A 21,291-nucleotide genomic window follows, 5' to 3' on the forward strand; every position below is an offset into this window, starting at 1 on the left:
TGTGGATGCAAGAAGAAAACCAACATATGCACAAAGACACACATGCACAAACACACTTCTTTCTTGTGCTTTAGTTGTTTATCTGCTCACCAAAATCAACCACATGCACTGAGCTCAGACGCCCAATTTACTGACCTCAATAACAGCAGCTCTGAATCTACCCTGAACAGGACAAGCAAATAAAGTTGCCTCTGAAATTAATTGCTATTTTACAACATATTAGGGACCACATAATACATTTCCATATATATATATATATATATATATATATATATATATATATATATATATATATATATATATATATATATATATATATATATATATATATATATTTAAATATTGCTTTTATTTTCCATTTTCTTGCTTGTATAAATCATGAAAATAACATTGAAAAGATACAGTAGGAGCATTTGCATTGAGGTCAGCTGCCTTCTCACAAACTGCTGCCTTTTTACTTTTAGATAAAGATTGTGAGTTGATGCCTGACTTTAGATAAAAAGACACATGTTCTCAGAATTTGCCGGGACCCCCTTTTAATTATTTTTCCAAAAAATGTGACCGACTCACTCACTGCTCCTCTCCCCAGCCTCTTAAATGTTCGTATCATCCAGGATGATACAGTTCAGTGTAATGCCACAGAAAACACGAGTTATGGTGCTTTTATGTTCAACAACATCCATCAAAGCATTTCATATACACTTATATAATACAAACACGTTTAGCTGAACAGCTCACATATTGCTTGAAGCACTGGTTAATTTAGCCTAAACTGTGATTATATTCTCTTTTTCTAACACTAATAATGATGCAGAACAGCTGCTGTGTTGAGTTTCATTGTGTTGTGTGTTGATACGTCACAGCATTCACAGTTCTGTTCACATCCTCATATGATTTCTATCAGAGAAAAAGAGAATCATTAAAATCAATATAATCTGATCAAGCAAACAGAAATCATTTCAGATATTACAAATCTGTTGTTAAAAACTAAACCATGCAGTCTTATAACTGCACATTGAACCACTTAATCAGACACTATCATGAGTAATTAATCACTGACCTGTGACAGATCTGTCATCTGAAGACTGTAATAGATGATCTGTGTGTATTCTGTCACTTTGATTGTCTGATCTACAAACACAAACACATGTGAGTCATTGTGAGGAGATTTTCAGTGTGTAATTAACATCGATTACACAAATATCACTGATCTGATCAGCAATTATTATGAAATAATTAAAAAAGGGAAAACAATAATAAGACTAATAAACCTTTTGCCACTTTTTTATGCCATTTTTTGGTCACATTTTCTTCTTGCTGTATCAGTTACAGATAATACTTGCCTTCCTGTCCTTGTTTTCTACATTTCCTGCAGCCACAGCATATCACACATGTCGAGATGAACACTGGGACTACAGCAGCTAAAGTCAGCAGTATAAGATATGAGAGACGTAAAAATCCTGTAATGCACCAAGAGATAAAAAGTGTCCCAATGTGACTTCACCCAGAAACAACACCTGAAAAATATGAATTACAGTTCAAGTCCAAGTTAAATGTTGAAAATGTTGCAGTAGAATAATCATACCTGGACACGTCTGACAGACTTCAGTAATGTTGAGATGTTTAGTCTGGTTTCTGATGTGATTGGACACCACACAGCTGTAGATGTTGTTCTCCTGATATTCCACCTCCAGAGGTAGAGAGAGACTGCTGTTGAGATCAGACACACTGATGGAGGAGAATAAACTGTTTCCTTTGTACCAGGAGAGAGTCACCTGTGTCACATTCACCACTGAACACTCCAACACACATTTAGATGAACTTTCAGATGATGAAGAACATTGACAAGAGTCTCTGATGATGACAGGAACAGGAAGAGGTGCTGGAAAACATGAAGGAATGAAGTGGAGAAAGTGTTTACTTGGACAGTGCTGAAACTAAAAGTTTAAAGAGTTTTTGTGTTTCCACATCTGAACACATTGCTTCTCGATCTGCGATGAAGGTTTAAACTTCTAAACTGACCTATAGAACTAAAGGGCAGCCATTTACAAAACTGTTCAAATTTGTCTTTGAAAAATAATCTCTTAGGAATAATTAAAAATAAATCGTGTAAATAAAAAATAAAAAATGAACAGCAGCAGTCATTTTACCATTCAATTACAATGTGTAACAAACAATCAGAAAATTATTTTAAAGCTGGCAAACTAAAAATGCACATAGACACTCTTGTAAAAAGGTTACACTATGAATATTGTACAAAATTAATATTATCTCACCGTATACAGTAACACTGAATCTCTTGTATGAAGTTCCTCTGTTACTGATGATCAGTAGTTTATAAAGTCCAGAGTGTTTGATTGTGATGTTTCTGATGATGAGAGATCCAGTCTGATAATCCAGCTGCAGTTTGTCTCCAAATGTCTCATTACTATCAAACATATCAATGATCTGCTTATAGATTTCAGCTATACGAGTCTCTTGAGGTCCAAACATCCACACTATCAGATCGTCTCTCTGTATTACAGTAAGATTAGTGTGTAGAGTGACAGAATCTCCCTCCATCACCGACACTGACTTCAATCCATCTGTATCAACACCAAACACACCTGGAGAACACATAAAACATTTTATGAGTGACTTTAAACTCTGTATTTAAAGACTGATCAATTTACTTATAAAAAGTGAACTATAAAAATAATTTCTTAAAGTCACTCACCACACAAGAAGAACAGGAACACAGCACACAGATGAGAGCAAATCATTCTAATAGACACTTAATTACAAAATCACACTTAAAAAAACCCTCATTTGCTCATGACATTGAAGCTGATCTTTACACACTGGTGCTGACATTATGAGCACACGTGCACAAAGACACATACGAACACATATGAACACACATGCCCAAACACACTTCTTTCTTGTACTTTAGTTGTTCATCTGCTCACCACAATAAACCACATGCATTCAGTTCAGACCCCCAATTTACTGACCTCAATAACAGCAGCTCAGACACTGGTTGACAGACATCAGTAATGGCACATTCATCCATGGTTATTCTTTATCTCCACATAGGTGGGTGGAACAAACAAAGATGTTGTTCTATGTACAAAGTTCACTGCCAAAGAAACAAGGCTACTCATACAGTGCTGCACATAATTTTTTACAAAACCTGGGAAACTCTTAAGAGTAACTTGAGATGAGAACAGATGCCTTTAAAGCAAATTGATACTTTGGTTTTAGAGACCTCTGGTGCTGAGAGTAAGAAGTACAAGGCGTCAATGTGACCACATACACTATATTGCCAAAAGTATTCGCTCATCTGCCTTTAGACGCATATGAACTTAAGTGACATCCCATTCTTAATCCATAGGGTTTAATATGACGTCGGCCCACTCTTTGCAGCTATAACAGCTTCTGGGAAGGCTTTCCACAAGGTTTAGGAGTGTGTTTATGGGAATTTTTGACCATTCTTCCAGAAGCGCATTTGTGAGGTCAGACACTGATGTTGGACGAGAAGGCCTGGCTCGCAGTCTTCGCTCTAATTCATCCCAAAGGTGCTCTATCGGGTTGAGGTCAGGACTCTGTGCAGGCCAGTCAAGTTCTTCCACACCAAACTCGCTCATCCATGTCTTTATGGACCTTGCTTTGTGCACTGGTGCGCAGTCATGTTGGAACAGGAAGAGGCCATCCCCAAACTGTTCCCACAAAGTTGGGAGCATGGAATTGTCCAAAATCTCTTGGTATGCTGAAGCATTCAGAGTTCCTTTCACTGGAACTAAGGGGCCAAGCCCAGCTCCTGAAAAACAACCCCACACCATAATCCCCCCTCCACCAAACTTCACAGTTGGCACAATGCAGTCAGACAAGTACCGTTCTCCTGGCAACTGCCAAACCCAGACTCGTCCATCAGATTGCCAGATGGAGAAGCGTGATTCGTCACTCCAGAGAACGCGTCTCTACTGCTCTAGAGTCCAGTGGTGGCGTGCTTTACACCACTGCATCCGACGCTTTGCATTGCACTTGGTGATGTATGGCTTGGATGCAGCTGCTCGGCCATGGAAACCCATTCCATGAAGCTCTCTATGCACTGTTCTTGAGCTAATCTGAAGGCCACATGAACTTTGGAGGTCTGTAGCGATTGACTCTGCAGAAAGTTGGCGACCTCTGCGCACTATGCGCCTCAGCATCCGCTGACCCCCGCTCTGTCATTTTACGTGGCCTACCACTTCGTGGCTGAGTTGCTGTCATTCCCAATCACTTCCACTTTGTTATAATACCACTGACAGTTGACTGTGGAACATTTAGTAGCGAGGAAATTTCACGACTGGACTTGTTGCACAGGTGGCATCCTATCACAGTACCACGCTGGAATTCACTGAGCTCCTGAGAGCGGCCCATTCTTTCACAAATGTTTGTAGAAGCAGTCTGCATGCCTAGGTGCTTCATTTTATACACCTGTGGCCACGGAAGTGATTGAAACACCTGAATTCAATTATTTGGATGGGTGAGCGAATACTTTTGGCAATATAGTGTATCAAGTCATAAAACAAAGGGAAAAATCACTCCTGAAGGGTCATTTTTTTGCATGTGATATGGCGAGCATCCCACAGAGCGATTTCCCCTGTAATAAGTGCACTGTAAATGGCTTTGGATAGAAGTTTCGGCTAAATGACCACTGTACTTACTCTCCTATTTAATTTCTCAGGTAAACAATGCTAAATGTGAACTGAAATCAGAGTCGATGCAAGACACTTTCTACTGCATAGATATGCTACTGTTCTTAACAACTACCTGTGTTGGTGTAACCTAGTTTGACATTATACTACTATATCAAACTCCTTATGACACTGTGATGAACTTTCTCAAAATCTCAACTTAAAGTCTTGGCAGGACAAGTAAAAATCTTAACTACTGTACTATAGCAGAAAGCAATTATTATTGAACCCTGAAACACATAAAAAGTGCAGAACATCCTGCTACCAAACATAAACACCTCAAACATCTGATAAGAGTTTGGGTAGCTACTCAATACCCTACTGACCTAAATAAAGACCACAGCATGTCGCAGTTTGACTCAGAATACATGCAGGTGCTGTGTCAGTGCACAAAGAGCTTGGTGTACATTTTTCTATGTGTTATTCTGTTTTCAATATTAAAAGCATGCTTGATCCCATTGGTGCATCAATATTTGATGCAGGTCCTTGCTTGTGGTCATCTGACAACTATAAAATGAACATCCATTATGATGAACATGATAGGATAGGGCAAGAATGCATAGGATAAGCATGACCAAACTCATTTACATTTTGTGCACTACTCTGATAAAAGTCAGCATTAACTCTTAGAGGGATGGCATCACATGGATGACTTTAAAAAATGAATAAAATAGAATATTAAAAATACAAGCACCAACTGGAGCTTGTGTGCAATTCAAACACTAGTAATGAAAGAACAAGCCTGTGTGTTCACCAAGCACACTTGGGCAGGTACAAACATGATTAACTGCAAGATCAGGAAATACAGGAGTCTCATTAACTTGGCTGCGGGTCCCTTTTTTACTTAACTATTTAAGTATATCTGTGATAACGGTGTTTTAGAGCAGTCAGGATTCTTCTAAATACTTCTTAGTGCACATAAACCGGCATGTTTCTAAAGTACTTACAACTGAGTTGAGAGGCATGACTTGAGTTTAACAGGCTACAAGTTCACCAGAGGTGATTTCACTCAAATTACAACTACCAACCAGCTACACCAAACCAACAAGAGTGAAAAGAGTGAAAACTACAAGAATTCTTTATCACAATGAATACACCTTACACATATTTTCCCTTGTCTTGGCCAATAATACATAATTTATTCATGTAAAAGGCTTATTGTTATTCCACACAGCTGCAGTTTTGTACTTGATAGTTTAGAATGTACAGTATTGTAACGATGAAGGAGGTCACGAGAGCAGGATCTAGGTGCAGCTTAATTTAATGAAAAAATATACAAAGACAAACACAAGTGAGTCAGTGTGGGGAGATTTTCAGTATTAATAAGTACTGTAATTACTGATCTGAAGTTGTGATGAAAACCTCTTGGCACTGTTATTTAATGCAATGTTTGAACAAATCTTCTTCATATGTCAGTTACAGTTAATACTTGCCATCTTGTCTTGATTTGATGTAGTTCCTGCAACAACAGTATATCACACCTGTAGACATGAACACCAGTGTGTTGATCACACAGCTGTAGATGTTGTTCTCCTGATATTCCACCTCCAGAGGTAGAGAGAGACTGCTGTTGAGATCAGACACACTGATGGAGGAGATTAAACTGTTTCCTTTGTACCAGGAGAGAGTCACATTGCCACAGTGTGTCACATTCACCACTGAACACACCAACACACATTTAGATGAACTTTCAGATGATGAGGAACATTGAGAAGAGTCTCTGGTGATGATGGGAATGGGCAGATGAGCTGGAATACATGAGAGTTAAGAGTTAAGTGTTTACTTGGACAGTGCTGAAACTAAATGGGGAGTTTTATTTGTATTTTTTCACAACACTGAACACATTGACTCTAGATTTGATAAGGTTTAAACGTATGAAATTATCTATAGATGCTGTTAAAATGTGTCTTTGTATCTCTATTTTGTGATCATTCAGAATCATTCATGTAATATAAAATCAGAAATCTTGAGGATTGCAGCCATTTTACAGCTGTCATTTGCCATTTAATTAAAATGTTTATGTTCATGATCAGCAACTTATATTGAATGCAGTTGGCCTACTCAACATTACACATAGACACTTTTAAAACAGCTTACACAATAGATTTGGTACAAAAGTGATATTTAACTCACCATAAAACATTGGATATGTACATTTATGCATTTGACAGATGCTTTTAACCAAAGTGACTTATAGTGCACTTATTACAGGGACAATACCCCTGGAGCAACCTGGAGTTAAGTGCCTTGCTCAAGGACACAATGGTGATGGCTGTGGGGATTGAACCAGCAACCTTATGATTACCAGCTATGTGCTTTAGCCCACTACGCCACCCCCTCCCTGCACCATATCGTGTATGAAGTTCCTGTGTTGCTGATGATCTGAAGTTCATAACGTTTATAAAGTGTGAAATACTGATGGTGAGAGATCCAGTCTGATAATCCAGCTGCAGTTTGTCTCTGAGTCTTCCATCATCACCATCATCTACAAAGCTCAAGTTGACCCGTTTAATAATGTGAGCTATATGAGGTCCAAACTGCCACACTATCAGATCATCTCTCTGTATTTCAGTAAGATCAGTGTGTAGAGTGACAGAATCTCCCTCCATCACCGACACTGACTTCAATCCATCTGTATCAACACCAAACACACCTGAAAAATCATATTTAACTATATTAATCTCATCCTCAGTAAGTGATAATCTCTTAAAAACAGGGTCCAAAGTGTTTTGTGATTGGATCACAGCACCACGGTGTGGCGTTTTGAGAAAGCATATGCAAATAAACCATAAAATGTGAATCCAGAGAGACAGAGAACATGGAAGTTGAACATGTGAACAAACAAGTAGATGAATAAGGAAATGATGCAAAACAATGAGACTCTAATTCTATTGGAGACCAGCCTTGTTCTTCCACTTCTAAATTCAACATTCTTCCTCAGTAGGGACACATACATTATTTGCACAGTCAGTTCAGGTTTCAGAAAGGAGCGAGAACAACACAGTAACATGAATAATCAGTTTTGGTTGTGTTTTTATTTTGTTTTTTGGCTGGGGAAAATGCCATCCATGCTGGACAGGAAGGATTGTGCAGCAGCAGCAGCAGTGATTTAAGAAACCAGGTATGTACCAGATTTACCTGAATCAAGCTACAGCTAATCAGAGACTAAATCTGTAGTCTACAGCCGTGACTGTTGCTTAAAGGTGCAATATGTAATATATTTCCTGTACTAAAGCATACAATTATCATAATATGTTATCAGAGATTACAATGCTACAGCCAGTATATTCTACTTTGAAATGTTCGTTCCTGGCCGGAATTTCTGTTTGTGTTTTGGCCTGTATGATCCCGCCCACCGCCCATTTCCCAACAGTATTTCGACACCCTGTGTTACCAGATTTGAAACAAGTTAGCGGGCAAACACAGCGCGCTGCAGCCATGGAAGCCAGCAATACATCTAGCTAACATTGGCAGAGTTATAAAAAATCCACATGAGCTGGTTTATAATTTGCAAACATATAAAAACATTGCAAATGTATACATTCGCTGATCAACTTACAGTGTAAGGCTCGTCGCTTGCCATTGTCAGTATGCTCGTTCCTGTTGCGTGTCCTCAACCTGGAAACCCATGTGAGAGTCTGGGAAGGAGGGGGCGGGGGAGACAACTCTCTCCAATATTTTGAATTTGAACTGCATTGCCCATTTTAAACGGTTGATGTCAATGTTACATATTGCTCCTTTAAATGTTTACAAATAAACGAAGGTGCGATAATGAGGTGTACATGTCTCTATTTAAAGGAATATTCCGGGTTCAATACAAATCAAGCTCAATCGACAGTATTTGTGGCATAATGTTGATTACCACAAAAATTGATTTCGACTCGTTCCTCCTTTTCCTTAAATAAAGCAAAAATCTGGGTTACAGTGAAGCCCCGAAAACACATGCAGCGACTTCAGAGCGCGACATGATCCCATTCACTTTCAATGAGAGCTGGCGACTTCCGGTGACAGGAGCGACCTCTAGCGAATAGATGTGGGCGTGGCGAGCGACATGACAAAGTTGAGAAAAGTTGAACTTTATGCAAATGAGGAGCGACTTTCGGGAGCGACAACCAATAGGAGTGAAGATGGTGTTCACTGGAGCTGACGTCATCCGTCTCCTTTGAGTTAGTGGAGTCGAGTGCAGGCAAGACAGAGGAGAAATGAAGTTTCTGGGAGCGATTTCACTGTTCTGTATGATTTGTCTGTAACCACATACATTAGACTATAATAAAAAAAATGATGCGTGGAAAAGATATTGTCGGCAGTCTGAGTGAGTTTGATTCGTACATTGATAGTTCGTTCGATCTAATGCAATGAGCACTCCTGCAGTTCATATAAAAACACTCTCCCTTGCAGAATGTTCATTTATAGGGATAATATAACTGATTATTTGTCAAATTAGAATGACGTTTTAGAAATTATTGGCAGTCTGAGTGGGTTGATCGCTAATCTGGTTAATGATTAAAACCAGAGATTATTTAGCAGAGCCGGTCCACTTCTATTAAAATGAATGGGAGAAATTGGAACGCTCAACCAAGAAGCTCTGAGCACCCAACGGTCAACGGATGTAGAAAGGAAGTCCCGCCTTACAGTTAAAAGAGCCATTCACCATTTAGATACAGACATCACCTGTCAATCAACTCTAGAACGCGCATGCGCATTAGCTATACAAGCCGGGAAAATTGCGTTTTTTAGCGTCACATAATCATAATGTATGATACCAGTATTGTCAGATTTTATTGCTATTTCAAATATGTTCTTTGATCGTAATATTGACCAACCGTTCTGAAGATTTTGGTCTTTCTAAATTCAAGTAGATAGGAGCTGCACTCGCATGACTGGAAAAAGCCTCCCGAGAGTGTTCCAAAAATGACCAACAGTGGACTGACTTGCTAGAGAGACTTTGTTAAAAGCATTGCTCCTGTAAATAATGCAACAACACTCTCCACAGCAGAATATACATTTTTAGTGACAAGAAAGCGAATTTCTTGTCAAATTAGAATTAAATCTTGCTTTTTGTGCCTTGGTTACAAACAGCATATTGATGTGACTTGTTCAAAAAGGTGGTGTGGGTCTTGTGATGTGAGTGTTGAGAAAAGGCAGACAACTTGGTTACCAAAAGCTTCCACTGTATTGAACAAGCCTAAATCTAGATAAGGGAAAAGAAGGGGTCAGTGGCCTTTGGCTATAATGTCTTATTTTTATGTCCATTTTAGAGCCACTGCATACAGAAGATAAATATTAATATATTAATGCATTTTTAAAATAAATATGTTTTAGAGGTTTGTTTTGTTTGATAATTGTCTAGGAGTGGGTGCACAGTGGTATTGTTTGGTTCAGTTGTGGAGATATAAATACAAATACTGTATGAAGACATATATATATATATAATGCACACAGGGTTATAGAGCGTAAAGCATTGCTGGTATGGTTTTCCCTTCTCACTTAGTTTACACAGTAGGTGGCAGTACATACAATGGATGTTGCATCTAGTTGAAGACAGCACGTCCACCCACATTCTGTAAATCTGGTTCATTCTGGAAGAAATTCAAGTTCACCAAGATATTGAACACCATGAGTGATACCTATGAAGTGTCTTTAAACATTTAACAAGAACACAGATGCCTGTGGAACTGCAGATATGACATAACAATATGACACAAAAAAACATGTAAATAAATTGCTCAGGTGGTGGAGATAAGCTTGTTTGTTACAAATAAACAGTGTTCATTCTGCCTGTTAACTGCTTCCAAAATGTCAGGCACAGGTTGCAGAAACGATAGAAAAGTAAGTAAAAATTATTGCAAAGAATTTTTCAGCATTGCAGATAACTTCATTGTTTGATCTGCCACTCTCTGACATCTCACTTTTTTTCTGACCGCTCTGCAGTTTGATTCCTAGAGGAATAATTTCCTTTCAATCTTTCTGGTGATGTTTTCAAGATCAGTTTACTTCTGAAAAATTAGAGTTTGCTTCTGGAGTAAATTCACACTAAAATAACAACACATCTAAAGGTGACATTTATTATGGAGTTTGTGTGTAATTGTTGTTAATATGTAATTAAAAAATAGTTAACCATGGTTTTACTACAGTAATATTGTAGTAGTAACCATGGTTAATTGTGTGGTAACTATGGTTAAACTAAATCCCATGGTTAAACTATAGTTACTGTAGTGAAAACATGGTTAATTTTTCTAAGGGTAAACAAAACAGAAGTCTAATAATTTTCTGTTTTGGCTCACAAATGCAAATGCACAAAAAAAAAAAAAAAACAATGACTGAATTATGACTTAAAATAATATTTTAAATTACCCATTTTATCCCAAGAAATCACAAAAAAAAAAAAAAAAAAAAAATCGACAATTTTGGTATTGACAATATTGGACTTGAAATTATTGTATCGGATTGAAAAGAAAATAAGTGGTATCACCCATCCCTGTTGAACTGTGATGGTAAACATTTGGGTTTCCAGCATTTACCATTTTATACGTTTTGAATTTTTGATCTCGGATTGCCTGTTTCACTTAGAAACTTCATTTCACAAAAATTGTGGATTTTGAGCAAAACAAACATTTGATTTCAGCTTGTGCTGAAAATGTATAAATGACTTCTTGATGTCCTCCGTTCATGAAGCACCTGCATATGTGAGTCATTCTGACACACTTTGACTCTCTTTCCTCAGACAGGTGTGTTAATGTCATTGCCACACTTCTGCCAGAGGGTTAATGTTGTCTTCTGACAATCGTGTTGTTTGGTTTGTCATTGGGGCTCAACACACCGGTGTTTCTGAAACACTGAGAGTTGGTCACATACTGTGATGTTTGAAACCCCAAGACACTGAACTTTTTAATAAGGAAATCTCTTTCTGCAAGTTGGTCTGCCTATGGCTATAAAATTATGATCTTAAACTTTTTAGTTCTGGTCTCCGCTATGTGTGTTAGTGTGTGAGAGTGAAGTGAGGTATTTGAATGTCTGTGTGAGAGTGAGATAGGGAGGGGTAGAAGAAGGAGAAAGAGGGTGTGTAAATTTGACACCACTGATGGGCAACATGCGTCATAAACCAAAGTTCAGCTGGAGCAGCACAGCAGATACTTGCTTGTTTTTTCTGTCTGACTATATTGTGCGGACACCGGAAACTTTTGATTCTGTTTCTTCAGACACAGACTCATTTCGTACGATAGATATCTGGGTGTATATCGTGTTTTGAGCTTGTAATTCAGAGAAGCCGAAAGATCAGCATCACACATTATATTCAGAAGCACATAAACGACAGAAGAGCACTCTCAGGAAATCAGGATGACACTGTTGAGGAGTTTGAAGAAGAGCAGAATATTTGTTGGGTTTATCCTCATGTTTGTGAAAGGTAAGAACTTGAAATACGTTAAACTGGTAATGACTCGTTGTCCCGTTCTGTGTGCTTCTTTAAAGTTCTCCATCTAGTCCAGGGGTGTCAAACATACGGCACATGGAAAAATGTGCTTTTGCATAATTTTGGGGAATTTTTATTGGGCAAAATATTCAATAACTTTACTCTTATGCAGTGTAGTGTCACCAAAATCACTTCACACATCAGTGGTCTCCTGTTGGTTATACTACAACACTTAGTTTGGAAAAATGTGCTTTTGGGGAAAAAAGAAAAGTTGTTCGGTTTTAGTTTATTGAGGCTAGAGCTCCAGCCAAAGAGTGAGTGGTTCTGTCTTTTTCCTGTAAATATTGGTGTTTGATTCCCTTCAACTAATTGAGTGTGTGTTTGTGATGTAACCTCTGGTTAATTAGCAAATTCCGTGTTTTTCCTTTTGTTCAGAGTAAAATTAGCACCCACCAACCCGCCAAATGTGGATATTTAATGCGCAGTGGTGGGTTATATCTGTGGCAGCGACTTATAAAACGTCTTGGAGTGACATATGACAAGAAATGCTGTTGGACACAAAGACACGCATTTGAAGAAACACACTTGATTATATTTTGAAGAACAGAAAGAAAAGCTGTTGATGCGCGTATCTGATTCTGCCGCGCATAAGCGCAGCGCTTCTCATGAAACATGCGCATGCGCAGAGTGCTCACTGTTTCTGCTGTTTCAGTCATCTGAATATACAGTAGTTTGCTATTGCAAGAACAGTGTCGTCCATGACAACGCCGCAGATGATCTCAGGAGATAGGGAGGGGTAGAAGAAGGAGAATGAGGTGTTTCATTGGAGGAAACCGGAAGGAAGAGCGGGTGTATAAACAGTTTGACACTGATGGGTTGAACAGAAGGTTTATGACGCGTGCTGGAGCAGCACAGCAGATACTTGCTTGTTTTTGTGTCTGACTGTATTGTGTAGAAACTGGGAACTTTTGATTCTGTTTTTTCGGACACGGACTCATCCCATATTCATTCATTCAGAAGCACAACCATAAACGACAGAAGAGCACTCTCAGGAAATCAGGATGACACTGTTGAGGAGTTTGAAGAAGAGCAGAATATTTGTTGGGTTTATCCTCATGTTTGTGAAAGGTAAGAACTTGAAATACCTGGTAATGACTCGTTGTCCCGTTACAAACAAGGATAAGTTCTGTGTGCTTCTTTAAAGTTCTCCATCTAGCGTTTTTGACTGTGTGGATGAATCTTTGACAGGGTGCTTATAAAGGAGATTAGTGATTGGTCCTTGGCAACTCTGTGTGCACATGCGCAGCTCATTCTTTCAATGGTTTAAACTGGGCTTAGTCTTAAAATGTCTACAATTATGTATAAAAATTTCCCAGTGACAACAAAATGTTGAGAACAAAGTCCATGCACCGTTTTTATTTTTTTTAATCCCCTTTTTCTCCCTATTTTGGAACGCCCAATTCCCACTATTTACTTGGTAATTATTTTTGCACCCATTCACATTTAAATCAATAGCCTGAGCATTAAATAAAACTCTAAACAATCCAGCATGGAGATGACTGAAAATCAATTCATCATCGTTCCTTGACCTTGTGAAGAAGACTCTCTCCAGTGGATTTTATCTTAATTTCCAAAACTTTATTTCAACTGCATGATAGGCCTATAGGTGCTGGACCACTTTTAATGGCATATGCAGGTCCAAACGGTTCCATTTGTTATTTTTATTTGTATTTTGTTGCGTTGGCAAAGAGTGCTTACTACCTATTATTTAATTTGCTATTATGCTGATAAAATAAATTACTACAGCATATTAGCTTGCTATAGCCTAATACTGAGTCGCTAAAATAATTGTTAGGCCTATATGAGTAGCCTATTGGCATCTGTGTAAACAACAACAATAACCATTGATTCATCTGGAAGGTTTTTGGGGATGCGCGATCTCACGGCACTCTTGAATAGCTGCCTCTACCAGCATGTGGTACTGACTTAGAGCTAAGCATAGGCCTTAAAAAGTTTCTGAGCAAGTATACTCCTGAAATGGAGCTGGAATGTGTGAAATGTGTCAGACAAATACAGTGTCGGAGCCAACCCAGTCTCGTGAAATTTCCTACATGTTTTACAAATTGGCTATTTCGTATGTGTTCGTTCGTATTAATTTGTACGATTTCATCAGGTGCAAAATGGCCGGATGTCTAATGTGGAAGTAAACGTGAGTTTCGCGCACAAGGTGTTAAGGAAATGCTTTTTAATATTATGCCCTTACCCAAAGCCCTTATCTAAACCTAACCGACAGGGGTGGACTGGGAATAGAAATCGGGCTGGGATTTTACATAGAAACTGGCCCAAAAGTTGTTGGCGGGTTGCTGTCCTTTTCTGCATATCGCGGCGCCAATCGCCCCATTTCGCAGCCAGCACGGTTCTCCCGATGGCCAGTCCGCCCCTGATCGGCCCCAATGTGCGTCGGCCCACCGGGAAAATGCCCGGTATGCCAGATTACCAATCCAGCCCTGCTAACCAAGCAGTAGAGTGTGTAAACATGATAGGAAGCTGTTGTGTGTGACAGAAGTAATTGTCACGTATTAGATGGAAACGATGTCCAGCGACATCATTGGCTGTAGTGAAAGTCGTACGAATTCATACAAGTGCAGATGTACGATATCATTAGAATTAGCCAAATTTAGAAAAGTTGTATGAATCCTGACGATTTCGCCATGAGAGTGTGTTGGTCGGAACATAAAAGAAATAGAACAGGCTGACAAACAACCTGAGTGATGAAATAAGAAGAATGACTGTGGGACAGATGGCAGAAACAAAAATATCTAAATATACACAAACCTGATGGGGGTTTTTCTGATACACTGCACAATCGTCATCATCTCCTTCCTCCTTCTCATCGAGATGTTCCTCATCAAAGTTAGTTTCAGTGCAGTGTGTTTCAGAGTGCTCAAAACACACCACTTTCAACAATTCACAGACTAAACATGAAAAATATATCATTTATTTGTTGTAGGTATAGTAGTACAGAAACAAGTCGCTAAACTAAACCAGAGACTTTAACATTTTTGAGCAATTATATGTTTGTTATTTACTATATTGTGTGATATATTGGCATTGTATCGGCCTATCGGCCGCCCTGCTCTCTAGATATCAGCATCGGCCATTAAAAAACCCATATTGGTCGATCACTATTACTTGAGGATAAACATTTCTGTTGACTCTCATTTCACTATATTTTCAAGAGAAAAGGAATACTTTTATTCTGATAAGTTTCTCACGTTACTTTTATGACTGAACACCACAAAAAAACATACGTGTAAAGTACATGTGGATCGTCGATAGTGATGTCTGATTCGTAAAAGAATAATTTAAGTGAAATCTTTTACATTTGGTCCCAATACGCGTGACGTCCTACGCCTACGTAACGAAGGCATACACATGGAAATCCCTTCAATGCACACAAGGACCTCTAAAATGCAATTACTAGTTGAATCTGCGAGAACTGAAAGTGAAACAATGTAAGTGAATGCAATACAGGGTGCGGGAGAGAGAAGCGCCTTTTTAGCTAGGAGGGATCTGAAGTCCATCTGATGCGCGAGAGAAAATTAGGCTTCGTTCACATTAAGCTGTGTCGTCAGCAAGTCTTTTTCCATAATTCTTTCAGTTTGCACAGCTGGAAAAATCCAACTGCGCCGCCTGGCTCTTACAACTGTACGCGCTTTACTCTCTTGAGTATTTTTTGGCATACGTTAACATGAAATCACAGCGGACAGATTTCTAACCGGCATGCACGTGCCGCTGTTCACCGGTGATCAGTTCTGCGCAGAACTTGCTCATCTCAAACAAGCCTTATATTTCAACTCATGTGACTAGTAGTGATGTCCAATTCCTGAACGAATCATTCTTTTGAACCGGTTCTTTTTATTGAATGAGTTGAACCAGTTCACCAAATCGGACTGAATCGTTTGAAACAGTTTGTGTCTCGAGTCAACACTAATCCACAATTTAATCTTAACCTGTTTCTCGGATGTGCCGGGAGTAATATGATCCTAGAACTGGTGAAATCTGCTTTTCCTAACTCTTCTTTGCAATGAACCACTTCATCTACTTCACAAATTGGACTGAACGCTCTGGTTGCAACAGTTCTCGAGTCACCAGTACACTGAACTGAGAATCGCCAATTTTGGACATAATACTGAGAATTGCTGATCAGTGAGCAGCGGATGAGCATGCGTGAACCGAGGACTTGAATGAGGGGGCGAAACATTTCAATCGAGAGATGTAAATGAATTTTACTATTGAGTATTGTGCATGCAGATTATATTTGAAGTTGCTGGATCATGGTTTTCTGGAAAAGGGTGAGTTGATTAAGACTAGTTTAATCACTTCACAGCTGATTTTCTGGCATCATTACTTTCCAAATGATTTAGACATATATTTATAAAAATGTGAAGAAATGAAAAAAAAAGTTCCTCTTTAGACATGTGTAGAACATCCACGTTTGTAGTGTCAGTATTGGACGCTTTAGGTGCAAAATTTTAATGTAGGATGTGTTGTAAGATCATTGAATGAAACACTGATAATTTCAAATACCCTTATTATTATTATGTAATTAAATACAATTTAATAATCAGCAATATGCACTTACATGTGGCTTTATTGAATGTGTTTGAGCGTGTATTCTACAATGCCGGCGTATTTAGAATTATGTACAGTGACGTCATTACATGATGATGAAATGAACTGGTGAATAATGTTTTTTTAAGAACCGGTTCGTGGAAAAGAATCAGACGTCCCATCGCTAGCAACTAGAGCATATGCGACCGCCCAACCGGAAGTGATGTCTTCATGCAAAACTATCAGCGCGAAGTGAGAAATATCAATAGATTTTGTCCTAAACTTTTTTCTAAATGCTTGCTACTTCTGTATTTTGGACAATTAATAATGTAGAAATCAGAAATGATGACTTTTGGAATTACAGTATACATGTGATTAAATGTGTACATGTGTCATTTATTTCTGCACAAAACTACATCTTTAAAATCACATCTATGAATTTCTGATTCATTTTTGCTGAATTATGGTTGTTGTTGCTGTTAATTATCACAATCTTAACTATAAAACAGTAATAATGATTAATAATACTATTAATAATAAATACTGTGTGAATATTAATCCTGAATTTTACTGAATTCATTCATCTGCTCAACAAAATCACACACAGTAATGTCATTCTTAGGTAAACCTCTGGTAGCTTCTTCTTCAATTAACAAAATCCATTGCGAACAAAATGACAATGTGTCACGACTGCCACTAGGGAGAGAAATACGACAGTCGAAGTGAAAAGGTGGCTTAAGAGACAGTTGTTCAACAACAATCACCTAGTGAGAATAGACTTTGCATCATTGAAGAATTGACGTTTGTGCTTTCTTCTCCTGTTAAACTCTTCTGGATCTTAAGTGCTCAACCAATACAGCAACAGTAGCCACACCCACCAGAGCAGAGATGACCAATCGGATCACTGCTTCAGTAAAACCATAACACTGCATAGGATCTGAATGAAGAAAACTGTGAAACAGAGCTGTGCATTTCAACAAGCTTCGGTAATTAGATTTAGAAAGGGAATAAATGGCAGATATTAAAAAGAAAAAGCATTAATTGGATGCCGCCATGATGAATTAATCTGTATATGAGGTCACAGATCAGCTCAGTAAATAAACACTAATATGCTGACATACCTGAACATGTCTGACAGACGTCATTAATGTTGAGATGTTTAGTCTGGTTTCTGATGGGATTGGTGATCACACAGCTGTAGATGTTGTTCTCCTGATATTCCACCTCCAGAGGTAGAGAGAGACTGCTGTTGAGATCAGACACACTGATGGAGGAGAATAAACTGTTTCCTTTGTACCAGGAGAGAGTCACCTGTGTCACATTCACCACTGAACACACCAACACACATTTAGATGAACTTTCAGATGATGAAGAACATTGACAAGAGTCTGTAGAGATGACAGGAATGGGCAGACGAGCTGGAAAACATGAGAGAAGAAACTGTTTTGCCGTCTCCCAATAGACTTTATCAAAACTTCAAAGTCCAGACCGTAACACCACTCATCCAGCCCCCTTTTGGTCTCTGGAGATTGTAATGTTCAATAGTTCTCTAAAAAAGTTACGTTCAGTGTGCTGACATGCAATGTGCCTGATGTTAAATATAGTGTGTTTTGCAACTCGATCTCATGGGAAATCTTAAGAATAGTATGAGACGGAGAATTCATAAGAAAACTTACAGCGTTGTTTGTATGAAAACTTACAACTTATACACCAACCAGTCACATACAGTACACTTCCCATGTATATGTAGACCCTGATGTTTTGTTTCTTCCTTGTTAAAGTAAATGTGTGTCCAGGCAAAGGTAAATCTAACAAAGAGGTGTAACACATTACCCAGACCCTTAACCTGACCATGATAGTTATAATAAAAGCCCTAGCAAGAAAGAGAAATGTATGTGTTTGCAATGTACATTTGTGATATTTTTTCTAACTGTAACCCCTAACCCAAACCCCATACCTAAACCTAACCATAAAGTGTAATACCTTACCCAGACCCTGAACCTAATTAGTAATGAATTAGTAATGTAAAAAGGCTTGTTGTGTGCAATGGAAGAAAACGGAACTTCCAGGTTCAGAATGTACGTTTGTATTATGTTTTGTAATTTTAAGCTCTAACCCAAACCCCATACCTAAACCTGACCATACATTTTAACCTGTGACAATGATTGTAATTGATAAATACATTTTGTGTGTGATGGAAGAAAGAAAATATGATGGTTTTGAAGGAGACGAGAGAAGCGTGTGAGATTGGTTTGTGTATAAGTCATACATTTTCTCATGAATTCTCCATCTCGTGTTATTTGTTTTTCTTTTTTTTTTTTTTAATCCCCTTTTCTCCCAATTTGGAATGTCCAATTCCCACTACTTAGTAGGTCCTCATGGTGGCGCAGTTACTCACGTCAATCCGGATGGCGGAGGATAAGTCTCAGTTGCCTCCGCTTCTGAGACAGTCAAGCCGCGCATCTTATCACGTGGCTCTCTGTGCATAGCATGTGGAGGCTCATGCTACTCTCCGCGATCCACGCACAACTTACCACACTTCCCGTTGAGAGCGAGAACCCCTAATCGCGACCACGAGGAGGTTACCCCATTTGACTCTACCCTCCCTAGCAACCGGGCCAATTTGGTTGCTTAGGAGACCTGGCTGGAGTCACTGGATACAAACTTGCAACTCCAGGAGTGGTAGTCAGCGTCAATTCTCGCTGATCTAACCAGGCCCCCCCATCTTGTGTTATTCTTAAGAATTCTAATGAGACTGTTGATAATTTCCCATTTTCGGGTGCTCAGCCTTTCAAAATATACTCTTTTGACCGCAAGCCCATACAGATGTGATCGATGCACGCTCACTATGACTGCTTTGTGATACTCTTTAGTACAGTAAACACAGGCGCATACACAGACAATGCACTAACACATAGACTGTCCACATCCTTAGAAAAAATGGGCTGCATGCGAGCAGTCAAGCATAATGTGTTGGTGATTACATTTTCATTGCGCACTGCATGAGATGTAGTGGCATGCAGAAAATCTAAGTATACTTTGGCTTTAAGACTCACGTGGAGTTTGTTGCTCAGTGACCCGAGAGTTTGTACTGATGACAGGTGTTGAAACAGGTGCTTTAGAACAAGAAACAAAAGAAGCAAGAAAAAATAAGATAAAGTAAATGCGACAAACCGAAATGTATGAGATATTTAACTCACCATAGACAGTAACTGGAAATGCCTTGTGTGAGACTCCTTTTTTGCTGAAAATAGTTAGTTTATAAAGTCCAGAGTATGAGCTTCTGATGTTCTTTATGGTGAGAGATCCAGTTGTAATGTCCAGTTGAAATATGCCTCTGAATTTCTCATCATATATAGTAATATTCTGCTTATAAATGTCAGCGATACGAGTGTCTGGAGGTCCAAAAATCCACAGTATGGTATCATCTTTCTGTATTTCAGTAAGACCTGTATGAAGAGTGATGGAATCTCCCTCCATCACTGACACCTTTCCATCTGTCTCGACATCTTAAACACATTTATATTAAAGAATACAGACACCTCAAGCTTAATTGCAGTGTGTTGATTATTAAGAATTGTTTTATTGTGTTTAAAATGGACCATAAAGGAAGTGACCAACAACAGGAAATGGTTTTACACATTCTGTTTCCACTTGGCTCCTTTGTGTGCCACTTATGAATAACATAACAATGATCATATTTTTAAACCGATTTTTAAACTTAATATTGCAATAATGTCATCACATCGTTCTAGATTCAATGAAATTATATTGCATTGCCTAAGTGGCTTGATTTATCAACAAGACATAACACATTTATCAGAGGCAGAATAATTTATAAATGATATTAAATACCTCACCTTGCACACAGATGAAAAACAAGATGACGCTCCACATAGGCATTTTACAAGACTGAACAGTAGTAATGCAAGTCTCTATAGAGTTTAAATTCAGCTAATGACTGCTGGTGTCATGACCGTCAGATCGATGTAAAACAGTCCACTGTGTTACTTCCACAATCTCTGTCTCGCTGAGGTTTAGTGTCAGGTTAATGTTCCTCTCATTGCACATGTGCAACAAAACTGAAAGTACAGAAACCCTTCATGTCTATACCATTAAAGATCGAAATGTGCATGAGAGGCTAAAGCATCGCCCACTGCTGTGGTTACATCTCTCTTGTTTGCTTTCGAACCACATTTGACCACAGACACTTTTTTCCATCAGACATTTATCATAGTTCTCCTAGTTTTGTCTTCGGTGACACAGTTAAGTCAGAAGTTTAATGTAGAAAACATTTCCTGTCTTAGGTCAGTTAGGATCACTAATTTATTTTAAGAATGTGAAATGTCAGAATAATAGTAGAGAGAATGAATTATTTCAGCTTTTATTTCTTTCATCACATTCCCAGTGGGTCTGAAGTTTACATACACTTTGTTAGTATTTGGTAGCATTGCCTTTAAATTGTTTAACTTGGGTCAAATGTTTTGGGTAGCCTTCCACAAGCTTCTCAAAATAAGTTGCTGGAATTTTGGCCCATTTCTCCAGACA

General features: G+C 38.5%; 3 protein-coding genes across 7 annotated transcripts in view; 1 reads left to right on the plus strand and 2 right to left on the minus strand.

Moving 5' to 3' along the window:
* Positions 1 to 369: 369 nt before the first annotated feature.
* Positions 370 to 2,970, minus strand: LOC127438838 (natural killer cell receptor 2B4-like). Its single transcript, XM_051694748.1, has 6 exons — positions 2,717 to 2,970; positions 2,277 to 2,606; positions 1,586 to 1,882; positions 1,344 to 1,460; positions 1,061 to 1,131; positions 370 to 897 (listed from the first exon to the last, which is right to left on the minus strand). Exons 1-6 carry the CDS (start codon positions 2,760 to 2,762, stop codon positions 835 to 837), a joined length of 924 nt encoding a protein of 307 aa, XP_051550708.1. The 5' UTR covers positions 2,763 to 2,970; the 3' UTR covers positions 370 to 834.
* Positions 2,971 to 7,644: 4,674 nt separating this feature from the next.
* The window catches only part of LOC127438849 (uncharacterized), a 687,566-nt gene continuing 673,919 nt past the window's right edge, over positions 7,645 to 21,291 (plus strand). For 2 of the 4 annotated variants that reach the window (XR_007896818.1, XM_051694759.1), the window contains exon 1: positions 11,844 to 12,123. Coding sequence is in view for 2 of the 4 variants with exons in the window: in XM_051694759.1 (XP_051550719.1) it covers positions 12,057 to 12,123 (67 nt within the window). In the remaining 2 variants the exon portion in view is untranslated. Of the gene's footprint in view, positions 7,840 to 11,843; positions 12,124 to 12,990; positions 13,258 to 21,291 lie in introns of those variants that run through there. The other 2 variants (XR_007896819.1, XM_051694760.1) reach the window with 2 other exon arrangements.
* LOC127438844 (uncharacterized) lies at positions 14,998 to 20,760 on the minus strand. Of its 2 annotated transcripts, XR_007896817.1 has the most exons (6): positions 20,604 to 20,760; positions 19,944 to 20,252; positions 19,800 to 19,859; positions 17,865 to 18,161; positions 17,508 to 17,680; positions 14,998 to 15,104 (listed from the first exon to the last, which is right to left on the minus strand). XR_007896817.1 is itself a non-coding variant. In XM_051694753.1 (5 exons), the coding sequence occupies exons 1-5, from the start codon at positions 20,644 to 20,646 to the stop codon at positions 17,565 to 17,567; spliced, it is 825 nt and encodes a 274-aa protein (XP_051550713.1). In that variant the 5' UTR covers positions 20,647 to 20,760; the 3' UTR covers positions 15,182 to 17,564. The 2 variants fall into 2 exon arrangements, 1 of the variants encoding a protein (XP_051550713.1); XM_051694753.1 differs by lacking the exon at positions 14,998 to 15,104 and having other exon boundaries at positions 15,182 to 17,680.

The sequence above is a fragment of the Myxocyprinus asiaticus genome, chromosome 50 (assembly GCF_019703515.2).
Source record: "Myxocyprinus asiaticus isolate MX2 ecotype Aquarium Trade chromosome 50, UBuf_Myxa_2, whole genome shotgun sequence".
In the NCBI taxonomy this organism is placed as follows: Eukaryota; Metazoa; Chordata; class Actinopteri; order Cypriniformes; family Catostomidae; genus Myxocyprinus; species Myxocyprinus asiaticus.

Coding starts and splice junctions, on each gene's coding strand:
- LOC127438838 (XM_051694748.1), bottom strand. CDS start 2,762: ATGATTTGCTCTCATCTGTGTGCTGTGTTCCTGTTCTTCTTGTGTG. Junction 2,607..2,716: donor GTTCCTGTTCTTCTTGTGTG/GTGAGTGACTTT, acceptor TGTGTTCTCCAG/GTGTGTTTGGTGTTGATACA. Junction 898..1,060: donor AGATGACAGATCTGTCACAG/GTCAGTGATTAA, acceptor TTTCTCTGATAG/AAATCATATGAGGATGTGAA.
- LOC127438844 (XM_051694753.1), bottom strand. CDS start 20,646: ATGCCTATGTGGAGCGTCATCTTGTTTTTCATCTGTGTGCAAG. Junction 18,162..19,799: donor CACTGAGCAACAAACTCCAC/GTGAGTCTTAAA, acceptor CATGTTTTCCAG/CTCGTCTGCCCATTCCTGTC. Junction 17,681..17,864: donor CGTCTGTCAGACATGTTCAG/GTATGTCAGCAT, acceptor TTCTTCATTCAG/ATCCTATGCAGTGTTATGGT.